This window comes from Varanus komodoensis, unplaced genomic scaffold (assembly GCF_004798865.1).
Source record: "Varanus komodoensis strain SLA01 unplaced genomic scaffold, ASM479886v1 scaffold42, whole genome shotgun sequence".
In the NCBI taxonomy this organism is placed as follows: domain Eukaryota; kingdom Metazoa; phylum Chordata; class Lepidosauria; order Squamata; family Varanidae; genus Varanus; species Varanus komodoensis.
The window spans coordinates 4,606,331-4,620,323 of NW_025335972.1; the positions used below are offsets into that span (position 1 = coordinate 4,606,331).

At 47.6% G+C, this 13,993-nt stretch overlaps 1 protein-coding gene across 1 annotated transcript; it reads right to left on the minus strand.

The window, feature by feature from the left end:
* Nucleotides 1–218: 218 nt before the first annotated feature.
* Nucleotides 219–12,534, minus strand: ZGLP1 (zinc finger GATA like protein 1). Its single transcript, XM_044443433.1, has 6 exons — nucleotides 12,383–12,534; nucleotides 8,362–8,949; nucleotides 4,836–5,423; nucleotides 3,229–3,323; nucleotides 446–539; nucleotides 219–354 (listed from the first exon to the last, which is right to left on the minus strand). The coding sequence occupies exons 1-6, from the start codon at nucleotides 12,532–12,534 to the stop codon at nucleotides 219–221; spliced, it is 1,653 nt and encodes a 550-aa protein (XP_044299368.1).
* Nucleotides 12,535–13,993: the final 1,459 nt, after the last annotated feature.

A 13,993-nucleotide genomic window follows, 5' to 3' on the forward strand; every position in this document is an offset into this window, starting at 1 on the left:
TCTCAAAATAATCCTAGCTTAAGCTACACATTCAAGGACCGTTCACCTTCCCTTTCACAATGAATTGTATGGTTTTCTATGGCACACCTCTACAAATCAAATTTGTATGAGCAACAAATGCTTCAGTCAGTAGAAGAACCATTTTGTGGTTGCAGGCTAATCTCCAACCCCCCCCCCCCCACCACCCCAGGACACCTACACACACAGACCAACTACTTTTACCTTTTTCCAGATTTCTGGTGCGCAGTTACTGCATGTAATTTCCCTCCACAATTGGAACAATGCAAGCAGCGTTTCCCACCATGTTTTGGAATATTCCAGCACTGAAAACACCGAATTCTGTACTTTTTGTACCTGTGGGGAAGGTGAAATACATACAGTAAACTGACAGAGTTTGAATAAATCTCTAACAAATATCTTAAGATGTTTCAGCAGTGCTGAGTACCTAATTCCACATGCATTGCAGAGAGAGGTCCCATCTTCAGCATTTCTCCACAGTGGTGTTTTTCTGGTCTTGCAAGAAGCACAACGCTTATTTCCTTGAAAGCAAAGAACAACTGGATCAAATAATTTATCTGAGCACCTCAGGATACATGCATCTGATAACAGCATTAACACAAAAACCCTGCCCTATAATTTCTCTCTCATTCAAACACTCTTATCGCTGAGCAAATGCTAATGGTGCTTGCTTTTTAGTCTTACTGGATTTTTAAAATGTAACTCAGACTATTTGGAAGAAACTTTGTTGGCATGAACATTTCAAAACTGCCACTGTCAGACAGTAATATGCTGAATGTTAGTCCCTTCACAAATATTTTTGGAGTGCTTGCCATTTCACTGATTAATGCAAGCATTACATAACAATACTCAGCATTAATACAGAGCATCTCTCCAATGTCAAAATAATTTCCTGTATTTTAATAAACATTGCAAAGAACCTGGTAAAACAATCCATTTTTATTATTCCTTTACTGCAGATCAGCAAATACTCTTTGGCCTAAATCACCTCAAAACAATTCGATTCCTGTTTAGGCAGAAAAAAAGTCCTACATCTCCCAGCACTGCAGCAAAGGTGATATTTGAAGTGGGGAGGTCCTGGCTTGCAGTTTATTCTGTAAGAATGTGGAGGACAGCAAACCAGACAGAAAGTACATTTTCTCTTCTCAGAGACATTTCTGAGCAAAATGCACTCATGTCCATTCTCTGCTCCACAGGCATCTATACTTAATGTGTGCTTCCTGAACACAGCTCTGGAAGCCAGCATTCCTCATCCAGGTCTCCTCCACATCTTTGAGATCTTAGTTCTTCTCATCCCCAGCCAGAAAGGTCAATGGTCAGGAATGCTGAGGGCTGTAATCCCAAACCTTTGGAGGGTACCATCTTAGGAAGGCTGTTTGGAACTCATAGGGCAGAATCTAACGAGGTATTCAAATCTGCACTGCTTCTTTCCCATACTTCCAATTCCCTTCCACAAGTGGTGCATCCCACCAACTGTGCTGCACATCTAATGCCTCCCAAGGGAAACCCTAAAACAAATGGGAATGTTTGTTTCTAGAAGCAGGCAAGCCAGTGGAGCTCCTTGATGTGAACTTCGTTGGCCCTCCTCCTCCCACATTTCCATTTGTTTGGGGTTGCTCCAGAAGTGCCGGATTGTTGTTGTGTGGGTAGCAGAGGTGACTTGATCAATACGGTCAGTGGGGCAAAAAAGAACTGACAGTATGGAAGTATCCCATTTGATGCTGCCCACTGAATGCTGTGTAAAATATGAAGCAAGCCACAGAGAGCCACTAAGCTGTGCTCTCGTGCTGGTTAGGTGGCTTCTGCCTGATCCAGCAAGTTTCTAAGCCTTATGAATAGGTAGTTTGTTTTGAATTAACATGTAAATCTGAGTAAATTCCATTGTGAAGAACTGGAATTATTTCAGTTCAGCAGTTTGAGATGCCAACTGCCAAGTTCTTCTGGTGTGAAATCAGACAGGTCAGATTGCGTGGAACCAGGTCCCACTTGCGTGTTCCCCCAAAACAGTTAGAAGAGATATACAAAGTTAGTCACATCTCATCACAGTCATTAATAACGCTTCCGGTATATTTAAAAGAGCAGTTCTCCCTCTCACATTTGGGTACCTACAGCAACAAATACCAGTGGAGCCTGGCTGTCACATGAAATGGCTGATGAAGTTTAAATAGGGAAGGAATCAACTGCTTACTTTTCTCACTTAAAAACCAGAACACACTAGTTTTACTAGCAGTTGTAACTGGAACCGTGCACAGTAACATAGAAACAGAACGAGTCAGAAGGGGTCTTCTGGGTCTAGTCTGACCCCCGGCTATTTGGCTAGTAGTTTGCTGGCCAAATACCTGGCAAGTGAAACGAGATTTTCCAAACATATTGCCTGTCAGCTGTGGTCACATCATAAATGTATTAGAGGTTCATAAGGCTCAGTATGTGTTGCCAAGCTCTCCTGTGGCCAAAATGCCTTTGGAATGCCACACAGGTGAGCCCCCCAGTTCTACTCCCTGCCATGCATTTCCATCCACAATGCTGGCTTGCTCAGTGCTGCATGCAGTGATGCTACCCACAGGCATGGCTCTCACCCTGCTCCTGCCCTTGGCTTGGGGTACAAAGCTGGCACAGAGCCATGGGCTAGGACATCATGACGGCCATACAGACAGCTACATTCCAACCAAGAAACTGAATTCCTTATTCACTAAGTCAAAAGCAGGGGTGCTCAAGCATTTACCTGATGTGATGCTGGGTAAGGGCTGCATAGAACCAGACACGTACATCCACACACTTCCCAGTGATCCCAACAGATCGTTCTTTCCTTGCTCTTAGCAATAACAGAGATGGAGAGAAGAACCCACCTGAGGATCTCTGAGCTCCCTTCCTCTGCTTTCCTGTGCTCGTCGAAAGTAGAACAGTTTCCTCATTGCTATCAGCGGCAAGGCAAGCGCCAGTTCTATCAGGCTGCCTGCAAATGGGTTAGGGAGCACAAGCAATGGGGAAGTCAACTGAGGCTGGGGGAGGAATTTGGTGGTGGCAGCATCGGCCAGGTAGGGCCGCAGGATGGCTACGCAGGGTGCCAAGGATGAGGCTGTTGTTCCTATATTGTTGAGCCTTGGGCTCCTTCTGCTGCTGATAAATGGATTGCAACATGGTTTTACCTTTAGAGTCTCAAATATTATGACCTGATATTACATGTATTTAGCGCCTAAAATGTTAACATACTCTGGGCAGAGAGACATCCTTCTTCCTCCTCCGAAACGCCAGCTCTGCACTCTTCTCTTGCTAAAGTTGCTCGTCGTCTTTTCATGAGTTTTTCACTGGACATAGATTAGATGTGTGATATTTACATCTGCTTTGAAAATGTGAATTCCAAACTTATATGTAACTTTATATCTTGCTGTATTCCTAATAATATTCAATATTCATATATTCAAACTGTATTACTTATCAATACATTTTTAATTACTCTAAGACAGATTACAGGTACTCTCATTTTACACGCTAGAAGAACAGTGACAAATTCAAAAGCAGCCTAAGCAGGGGATTTTGGACTCTTAAGATCTCCCACAACCTAGAGGTCACCATACTATCCACCTCAATAGTTCACAGAACAACAATTAACATAGGAACTGAACTCGGAATGGTACTACACAACATTGATTTTAGAAATGTTAGTGAAAGCCTGTAGAATACTGGAAGAGTTTGCCCTGCAACAATTGAGCCTACAAGTGTTTTTGGCACTAAGTCTCACAGAACTCACTAGGAACTGTTATACTCATATATATATATATATATATATATATATATATAGAGAGAGAGAGAGAGAGAGAGAGAGAGAGAGAGAGAGAGTTAGGACAAGAAGTACATCTGTGCCTCTCTTGTGCTTAGAGTGGGAAAGAACACTAAAGAAAAATCAAATTACTATTCCATTCAATGCAGGGTTCAGAGTTGCTTTTGGAGTCAATAAATCATAAGCCAATTTAAGCTTTACATCTGAAAATGAACATAGCTTTTACTCCAGTTAATCATATTCTTGCTCTATTATCTTCTCTATACTCTTTGTAACAACAATGCCAGTGCATCTGGAACAGTAACCAAGATGCAAATAATATCTGATGGGAATATCAAATTACTTAGAGGACAACATTATCAGATTTTTTACTTCTGATAACAATTGAATCATTGCCTGGCATAAGAATTCAATCCTTTCAGGGCAGAATCCTATGCCTGTTTAGACAGAAAGGAAAATACAACTCCCAGCATTCTGTCAGCCAATTATAATGTGTCTAGCCCTACATGACACTGCACCCAAACAATACATACTGTAGGGCATAGAACAGAAGTAAAGAAGCATAACATTATAACAGGAAATACTTGTAAGTATACGGAAGCTTTACTGAAAAGTTATTTTTCAAGTCAGATTTCAGTTAACTTGCTGCATCTTCATTTTTGGGCAAATCTTGACCCAAGTGGTGTAGAAATAATTAAGTGCAGTTTAATCCAATTTCAAGTGAAGAAGAAAAGGTACCAACTTTCACAAATGAAAATTGATCCCAGATGTACAGGCATCCCAAAAGGAGCATACATGTGCTAGGATGTGTACCCAGAGCACATGCTTTGCTATTTACAGCTCAATCCCACAAAAGCCTACTGAGAAGCAAGGCCTCGTGAGCTCAGAAGGCCACCTTCCCAGGCAAGTGGATCTAGGGTCACAGCCCTAAAATCCCAGCTAACACTGGCACCGAAGTCCCCTAGAATAGGTTTGTCATCTTGCTTTGGGAACCCTCTGGGTGACTAGCACAGTTCTGCCCCTGAAATGCACTCTTTACCTGCTGTATTGGGCCTTAATAAGGAGCTGACAGCCCTGGGAGCTGATCTGATTCAGACACAGATGCATTTGAAAGGTCACCCCTTGGAAGGCAGGGTCGTCACGCTCATAGCTCCGCATAGGTCTCGACTGCTTGCGGGAAATTCTTCTTTTTGCCCTCTGAGACTCAAACTTGTAGGCAATGCCAGTACCCAGCCGCTCTACCGCCCTGGGCTCCTCCAGACACGGTGTCCACGGATGGTTGCTACAGTGGCCTTTGGAGAAGGAGACCGGGGGCTTTTCTTGGGCAGCTTCTTGTAACTCAGTCCGATCCCCTGGCTCTGACTCAAGGCTGGAGCAGTGGAGGTTAATGAGGCTGAGGGCATCCAAGGCACCAATGCTGGCCAGTGCAGGGGACAAGCCATCGCCCTGAGGTGTCATAGCACTGCGCCTGGGCTGCACGGCCAGTCCCGCCTGCTGTGGAGGCCTCCCTGAGTTGCTGCTGATTGGTTCCGGCTGAGAGGGTTGCTGGGCAGTCTCCTGCAGGAAGTTGAGGGCTTTGCTGTCTGGGATCTGGAGGCAGCAAGCCATGCTGCTGAAGGACTCAACCCTGCAGAGATGAGAGAAATAAAGCATGCATCGGGCAGTGCTAGAGATCATCAGATGCACTTAAAGAAATTGCCCTCCTCGGCTTCTAAGGAATGCCCCCAGGGAAGAAACATCAGAACTTCATCATCAGAGGCATCTTCCCTTTCGCATCCCTCTGCATCACATTCTCTCTTATCCACCCACCACCCCAGGCCATGTGGAACACTCAAAACTGAGGGCAAGATACTGTTTGCCCCATCTCACATTTCTTTAAATCCACAAGACAGTCTCCGCCTACCCTCCAATCCCCCAGTGGACAGCTCTCCCTGGACTGCATCCCCAAGAAGAATGTCCCTGCTCAAAGCGGTGGTGCAGTGGGTTAAACCACTGAGCCGCTGGGCTGGTTGATCGAAAGGTCAACAGTTGAAATCCGCAGACAGGATGAGCTCCTGTACTTTGTCCCAGCTCCTGCCAACCTTGCAGTTTGAAAGCATACAAATGCAAGTGGATAAAAAGGTACCACTTTGGTGGGAAGGTAACCGCGTTCTGTGCACTTTGGTGTTTAGTCATACTGGACACATGACCATGGAGACTGTCTGCGGACAAACGCTGGCTCCCTCAGCTAGGAAATGGAGACGAGCACCGCCCCCAAGAGTCAGACATGACTGGACTTTAATGTAATGGGGAAACCTGTACCTTAAACCATTACCTTTAGCCCTACATGAAACTGCACCCATACAATACATACATACAGACAAAAGGGTATACCAGGAGGAGGAGGCCCGTTGCAGAAGGATTCCTCGCAAGGCTAAGGCAGATTACAAGCTGAGACTTGCCAAGAAAAACAAGAGCAACAAAAAGGGCTTCTTTCAGCATGTAAAAGGAAGAGGAAGGGGAGACAAGTGGTGGGACCACTAAATAAGGAGGAAGGAGATCCAGTGACTGATATGAGGGAACAAATAAATAAATAAATACGTAATTTGTTGTATATTTGAATGTTTTATATTTTAATTTTATGTTGTGAGCCACCCCGAGGCTTCAGCGAATGGGGCGGCATAGAAATATTTTAAATAAATAAATAAATAAAACAGGCACAGATGCTAAATGACTATTTTGCCTCTGTGTTCTCCCCAGAGCAGGACGGGGGATATCCGCACAGGAGATTAGATGAGGCTGGGGACTTAGGGGCACAAATTAGAGTCACCCCCCTTGAAGTTGAGGGGCTCCTCAGGGCATTGGACATTACAAAGGCACCAGGCCCTGACGGGTTACACCCGAGAGTACTTAGAGAGTTGGCAGGGGTTCTCTCACGCCCGCTGGCCTCCATTTTTGAGACCTCGTGGAGAACGGGTGAAGTTCCAGAGGACTGGAGGGTGGCATCAGTGGTCCCAATATTCAAAAAGGGTAGTAGAAGGGACATGGGGAATTACAGACCTGTTAGCCTTACGTCCATTGAAGGAAAAACAATGGAAAGGCTCATAATAGAGATCTAGTGATGCTAGATAGGGAAGGGAGGCTGACAGCCACACAACACGGCTTCCACAAAAACAGGTCTTCCCAGACAAACCTTGAGGAATTCTACGACAAGGTTTCGAGATGGCTAGATGGAGGGGATGGAGTGGATGTGGCTTACCTGGATTTCAGCAAGGCCTTTGACAAAGTGCCCCATGATATCCTGATGGAGAAACTGAGGAGTTTTGGGATACACCAAAGCACTGTCCGGTGGATTAGGGCATGGCTGACTGACCGAAAGCAGAGGGTAACCATTAGTGGAGAATCGTTGGGATGGCGGCCAGTGACAAGCAGGGTCCTTCAGGGCTCTGTCCTGGGGCCGATCCTGTTTAATCTTTTCATCGATGACATGGAAGAAAGGGGGAACAGTCTGCTGATCAAATTTGCAGACGATACTAAAACAAGGGCAGTGGCCACAACTGAGGAGCAGGTACTCCAGATCCAAAAGGATCTGGACAGACTATGGAAGTGGGCAGGAGACAACAGGATGGCGTTCAATGTGGATAAGTGCAAGGTCTTGCACTTGGGGCATAGGAATTGGTGTCATAAGTACAGGTTAGGGGACAAGTGGCTGGACAGCAGCACTTGTGAAAGGGACCTCGGGGTGCTGGTTGACTGCAGGCTAAACATGAGTCAGGAGTGTGATGCGGTGGTCAAGAGGGTGAACGCCACCCTTGGTTGCATAGCCAGAAGTGTGGCTTCTAGATCGAGAGAGGTATTACTACCCCTCTATATGACTCTGGTGCGCACACAACTGGAGTATTGTGCTCAGTTTTGGGCCCCTCGTTAAAGGAAGGATAGCCAGGTTAGAGTCAGTGCAGTGCAGGGCCACAAGGTTGGTGGCCGGTTTGCAAGGGATGGGGTATGAGGCGAAACTGGGGGAACTGGGTCTCTTCAGCCTTGTGAATAGGAGACTCAGAGGGCATCTGTTGGCGACATACAGGTATGTGAGGGGATGTCAAATGGAGATGGGTAGAGTCCTGTTCTCCCCTGTGGAGGAGGGCAGGACGTGTTCCAACGGAGCAAAGTTCAGGGAGCCAAGGTTCCATTTGGATGCCAGGAAGCATTTCCTGACAGTCAGGACCCCGAGGGTGTGTAATGGGCTTCCACGAGAGGTCGGTGAGGCCCCATCAGTGAGGGTGTTCAAAGATGGGCTGGACATGCACATGATAGGCATGTCGTGAGTGGAGCCGGCTGGAGCCGGGGGCCAGACTAGATGGCCCGGGAGACCCCTTCTGACTCACTGTTTCTATGTTTCTATAGTGTAGGGCATGGAACAGAAGTAAAGGAGCGTGACATTACAACAGGAAATACTTGTAAGTATAGGAAAGCTTTACTGAAATCCCAGCTAACACTAGTACTGAAGTCCCCTGGAATAGGTTTGTCGTCTTGCTTTGGGAACCCTCTGGGTGACTAGCAGACTTCTGCCCATGAAATGCACTCTTTACCTGCTGTATTGGGCCTTAATAAGGAGCTGACAGCCCTGGGAGCTTATCTGATTCAGGCACAGATGCATTTGAAAGGTCACCCCTTGGAAGGCAGGGTCGTCACGCTCATAGCTCCGCATAGGTCTCGACTGCTTGCGGGAAATTCTTCTTTTTGCCCTCTGAGACTCAAACTTGTAGGCAACGCCAGTACCCAGCCGCTCTACCGCCCTGGGCTCCTCCAGACACGGTGTCCACGGATGGTTGCTACAGTGGCCTTTGGAGAAGGAGACCGGGGGCTTTTCTTGGGCAGCTTCTTGTAACTCAGTCCGATCCCCTGGCTCTGACTCAAGGCTGGAGCAGTGGAGGTTAATGAGGCTGAGGGCATCCAAGGCACCAATGCTGGCCAGTGCAGGGGACAAGCCATCGCCCTGAGGTGTCGTAGCACTGCGCCTGGGCTGCACGGCCAGTCCCGCCTGCTGTGGAGGCCTCCCTGAGTTGCTGCTGATTGGTTCCGGCTGAGAGGGTTGCTGGGCAGTCTCCTGCAGGAAGTTGAGGGCTTTGCTGTCTGGGATCTGGAGGCAGCAAGCCATGCTGCTGAAGGACTCAACCCTGCAGAGATGGGAGAAATAAAGCATGCATCGGGCAGTGCTAGAGATCATCAGATGCACTTAAAGAAATTGCCCTCCTCGGCTTCTAAGGAATGCCCCCAGGGAAGAAACATCAGAACTTCATCATCAGAGGCATCTTCCCTTTCGCATCCCTCTGCATCACATTCTCTCTTATCCACCCACCACCCCAGGCCATGTGGAACACTCAAAACTGAGGGCAAGATACTGTTTGCCCCATCTCACATTTCTTTAAATCCACAAGACAGTCTCCGCCTACCCTCCAATCCCCCAGTGGCCAGCTCTCCCTGGACTGTATCCCCAAGAAGAATGTCCCTGCTCAAATGGCTCTCTAATGAAAGTATCTGCTCCTATCAGCCCATCCAGTGTCCCCACGGGGCAGCCCTCTGGCAATGAAAGGCACTTTTCCAAGATGTGAGGCACAATTCCAAGCATGGGTGTTGGGGGCGTGCCACAGAGTTCAGGCCTCCCTTTGATATAAACATGCCCAGGACTGCACCCTAGTTACAAAGCTAAAAGATCAGTTTTTCCATTGCTGTGGTTTTTGTTAAGCTCCTCAGAATAGCGACGCTTGTTAACAAACGTTAATACCAGCTAGAGGCCTATTTAGGCTGCACTCCTACACTGCCTTAGCTGAGAGTAAGTCCTGTGGATTGCATTTGCTTTTACTTCTAGATGAAGATTTCATTGTTAATGGCCTATAATTTGGTAGCACCTGAAAGACTTAACAATTATAGCTATGCAAACCCAGAAATTTTCAGGCTCAGAAAATGTTCTTACAAAATGCTGAAACAACAGAGTCCTATAGCACTAATGATTATAGTAATAAAGAACTAATGATTACTGTGGCACAATCTGCAATATAGAACCAATACATTGGGCAGAAATATAATTGTGCTTTATAGCTAGCTTTCCTCACTAGGTGGGGCTAGTACACTTCTAGAATCGGTTTTAATTAAGTTAACAGAAAACTAGTTAAGGTCCTCCTAACCAAAGGAAACGCCACTCTCTCCCCAAATCCTCAAATGTCTACGTAAGCCTTCCCCAACCTAATAGCCTTCAGAGGCATCTGGACCACAACTCTCAGAATTCCCATTCAGCAGGGTCATTCTGGGAATTCTGGGTGTTGCGGTCCAAATGTGTTTGGAAGGCATACGGTCTGTCTGTAGTTTACTAACTGCAGAGAACTTGAATAAGAGCTATTTTAAAGCCCATAAGTGTTTAACTCCTTACAACAAACACCTTCCTCAAATAACTGACAGAGCTTTCTGAGGGAACCCTTCACAGCACATATCTTACCATGATCAGAGGCAAAATAAACCAAGGGGATCTATATATTCCCCCACATAGACACACAAGCACCAGTTCAGTGCAACTTTGGTCCCGATCGTGAGAAATTCATTCTGAGCAGAGATTCCTGCATGGGAGAGGGAGGCCTGGGAAAGTCAGGGACGGAATTTGTAGCGCCACCCTCTGGGTCGAGAGCGCCTGGGTTTTGTTTTCAGCAGAAAGTTTTCCTGCAGTACAATCAGGCTTTCATTCCTCAAATGGAAGCTGACCGGTCAGACAACGAAAAGCCCATTTTCGGAGGTATTCCAGGTTTCTTAACTGAAACGAGGCAGACGTCCGCCTGGGTGTTGCCGCCACCGGCGCGCCCCACCCCCTCGGAGAAATTATTTATTTGGAATATTTTTATCCCGTCCTATACAATCCAGTTGTCCCAGGACAGCTTACAATATAAATAGGCAATAAATACACAAACAATCAAAAATACAACAACAAAATATGGCTGAGAATATTAATAAAACTGGATTAAAATTATTTAAACCTTAAAATGTTGGGTGAATAAAAAGTTTTAAAAATTTATTTCTGTAGCCCAACCAAAACCAACACATTCACTCCCACTACTCCAGCTATGCTTCTGACAAGAAGGCAAAGACCTAAATGTATGAAACAGGAAAAGAACAAATTCTGAAATCATACTGGAGGCATTTAGTGCCTCACAGGTTTAGATGTAAGAGTACAAGTAATGCACACTCAAGGAAGGCACCCCCTCCTGGCTGAAAAAGCAGTGACTCGTCAGGACAGACAATGCTGTAATTCTCCTGCATCCATGGCTGTAACTGAAAGAAGGCATGTTGCAACACAGAATTATCTTATCCAGAAACAAGTAGAAGGCAAAGATTAGAACGAGGACTCCTGCAGAGATGCTGCAGTCAACCTCCTCTGGGAGGCAGTATTTTCAAGTCACTCGTTTTATTTAAGAAGGCCATGATCCTCTGCACCTTTTCCTAGGAGTTAACCCTGCTGAATTTAATGCGGCTTATTCAAATTAGGAGACCGGTCCTGAACTGCGAACTGTGGGCTCACTCGCCCAGCTAACTGAGGCACGGGCTGGTTGCACAGATCTAGCTCCGACTAGCGTCCCATCTCCAAGAACCGGGGGCAATTCCCTGGAAAGGAAGCACTTTACTACTGCTGTCTGCTAGAGCAACTGGAAACAACGACTGGCACGTGGCTTTTCCACACCTGCCCTGCCAGCCCTCCGCGTTTGGCGCCTCTCTCGCTCACTTTCAGGGGAGCTCCCTCTCCTCACCCGGCCTTCACAGCCCAGGCTCAGCTGCCCCAGACCCGCCCGAAGCGGAGGCACGACCCCGCCCCGCGCGCGCGCGCCAGCGTAGCAGGGGCGCGCCCAGGCTCGTGCGTCCTGGGGTTCCCGCCCGCGGATTCTGGCCAATGACCGTCGCCGCTGGCTCGGGCTCTTGCGCGGGCGGAGCAGCCCCATCGGAGGATGCTTTGCGAGGCGCACACTGGCCGGAGCGCGAGGAGAGAGAGCATCGGCTTCTCCTCTCTTGCATTTGCGCGTGGAAGTGGAGAAGCCGCACCCGTCCAAACAAGGGCGGGGAGGCGCCAGAACCCGCAGCAAGGCTTGTTTGCCTGGAAGTACGCCCCACTGATTTTAGTTAGGGGGTTTCTGATGTGCGTTTGCAATCCTGGGCGAACTTTTACTTGAGAGTAAGCACTATTGTACACGGTGGAATGCTAACTTCCAACCAGATTTGCAAAGGATCTGTCCTAAAGTCCTTTTCATTCAGCAGTCACTCTACCTTTGATTCCTGGGACTTACGCCCAGGTAAATATGTATAAGAGTAAAGCAAATCAGCCAACGTCTCAGTCCTGCGCATATTTAGTATGAAGTTAATCCTGGTGAGTTTGGAGAGGCTTGCACCTAAACTAGGGTGCATGGGATTCAGCCCTCATTTGCTTCCGTCGGGCACACAAAACTTATTCGGCTCCTCCCGTTTGTCGCCGTTGGCGGGTTCCGCGGAGACAACCTAAAGGAAGGGGTTTCTCATAGTAGTCAATGGACTTAGGATTGCACCCCGTTCTTGCGACTAGATGTCAAAGAAGCTAACCTTGCTTCTCCGACGACGGCTGTTTCTCTGGCGCCTCCCGGACTGGGGGCCTGGCTACAGCTAGGCTCAGACTCCAGGCAGGGCGGACACAGCAGCTCCTGCAAGACGGAAAAATCCGGGGGCTGCCCGTCCACGAAAAGCTCCCCCTCCATGCCGAACACTCCAGAGGGAGGCGGCAAGCTCCGCACTCCCCTCCCCAGCCCTACATATCTTTTGCAAGGCGAGGGGAGGGACAAACGCAGCTTGCCCAGTGGCCCAGCTTGGGCGCCTAATCGGACGCACCTGAGAGTGCAGGACCGGCAGCCTTAAAGAGAATTCTGTGCTCCAGCAGTTTGCTCACCTTTCGGCAGCAGATGGGAGAAGCTCGAGGGAGCCCTGAGTGGGCTCGAACTCACGCAGGGGTTTGCATGGGTGGGGAGGGGTAGAGAGACTAAGTTGCGGGCCACATTTGCAAGTCTCCCTGGGAACTTCAGCCCATTTTAGGAGCTTAAATGCCCTGTTTTCTACCAGTTGGCTAGGGTCGATGCAACCATTGAGGTCAGTAGGACCTATCTGAAGACAGAGGGAGACAAATTAGCAGAGGATGGCTCTAACCAAGGCAGGAAACGTCATGTTCCGAGGCGGTCTACCTTGAAAAAGCAGGTTGTTGTTGTTAGTCGTGAAGTCATGTCCGACCCATCGCGACCCCATGGACAACATTCCTCCAGGCCTTCCTGTCCTCCACCATCCCCTGGAGTCCACTTAAGCTCACACCGACTGCTTCAGTGACTCCATCTAGCCACCTCATCCTCTGCCGTCCCCTTCTTCTTTTGCCATCAATTGTTCCCAGCATTAGGCTCTTCTCCAGGGAGTCCTTCCTTCTCATTAGGTGGCCAAAGTATTTGAGTTTCATCTTCAGTATCTGGCCTTCTAAGGAGCAGTCAGGGTTGATCTCCTCTAGGAATGACTGGTTTGATCATCTTGCAGTCCAGGGGACTCGCAGGAATCTACTCCAGCACCTCAATTCAAAGGCCTCAATCCTTCGGCGCTCAGCCTTCCTTATGGTCCAGCTTTCACAGCCATACATTGCAACTGGGAAATCCATAGCCTTGACTATACGCACTTTTGTTGGCAGGGTGAAGTCTCTGCTTTTTAGTGAGCTGTCTAGATTTGCCATAGCTTTCCTCCCCAGGAGCAAGCTTCTTTTAATTTCTTGGCTGCAGTCCCCGTCTGCGGTGATCTTGGAGCCCAGGAAAATAAAATCTGTCACTACCTCCATTTCTTCCCCATCTATTTGCCAGGAAGTGAGAGGACTGGATGCCATAATCTTAGTTTTCTTAATGTTGAGTTTCAAGCCAACTTTTGCACTCTCCTCCTTCACCTGCATCAAGAGGCTCTTTAGTTCCTCTTCACTTTCTGCCATTAGAGTGGTATCACCTGCATATCTGAGGTTGTTGATATTTCTCCCAGCAATCTTAATTCCAATTGGTGACTGACCCGCATTAGGTTTCTCAAGAGATAAATAAGATGGTCAGGTAAGGACAGTAAATGCAGAAGTAGGGAGGGAGCATCGTTGCTATGGCATTTGACTAGCTGATGTTGGAAGCAATGCTGGACCTGATCTACTTTGCA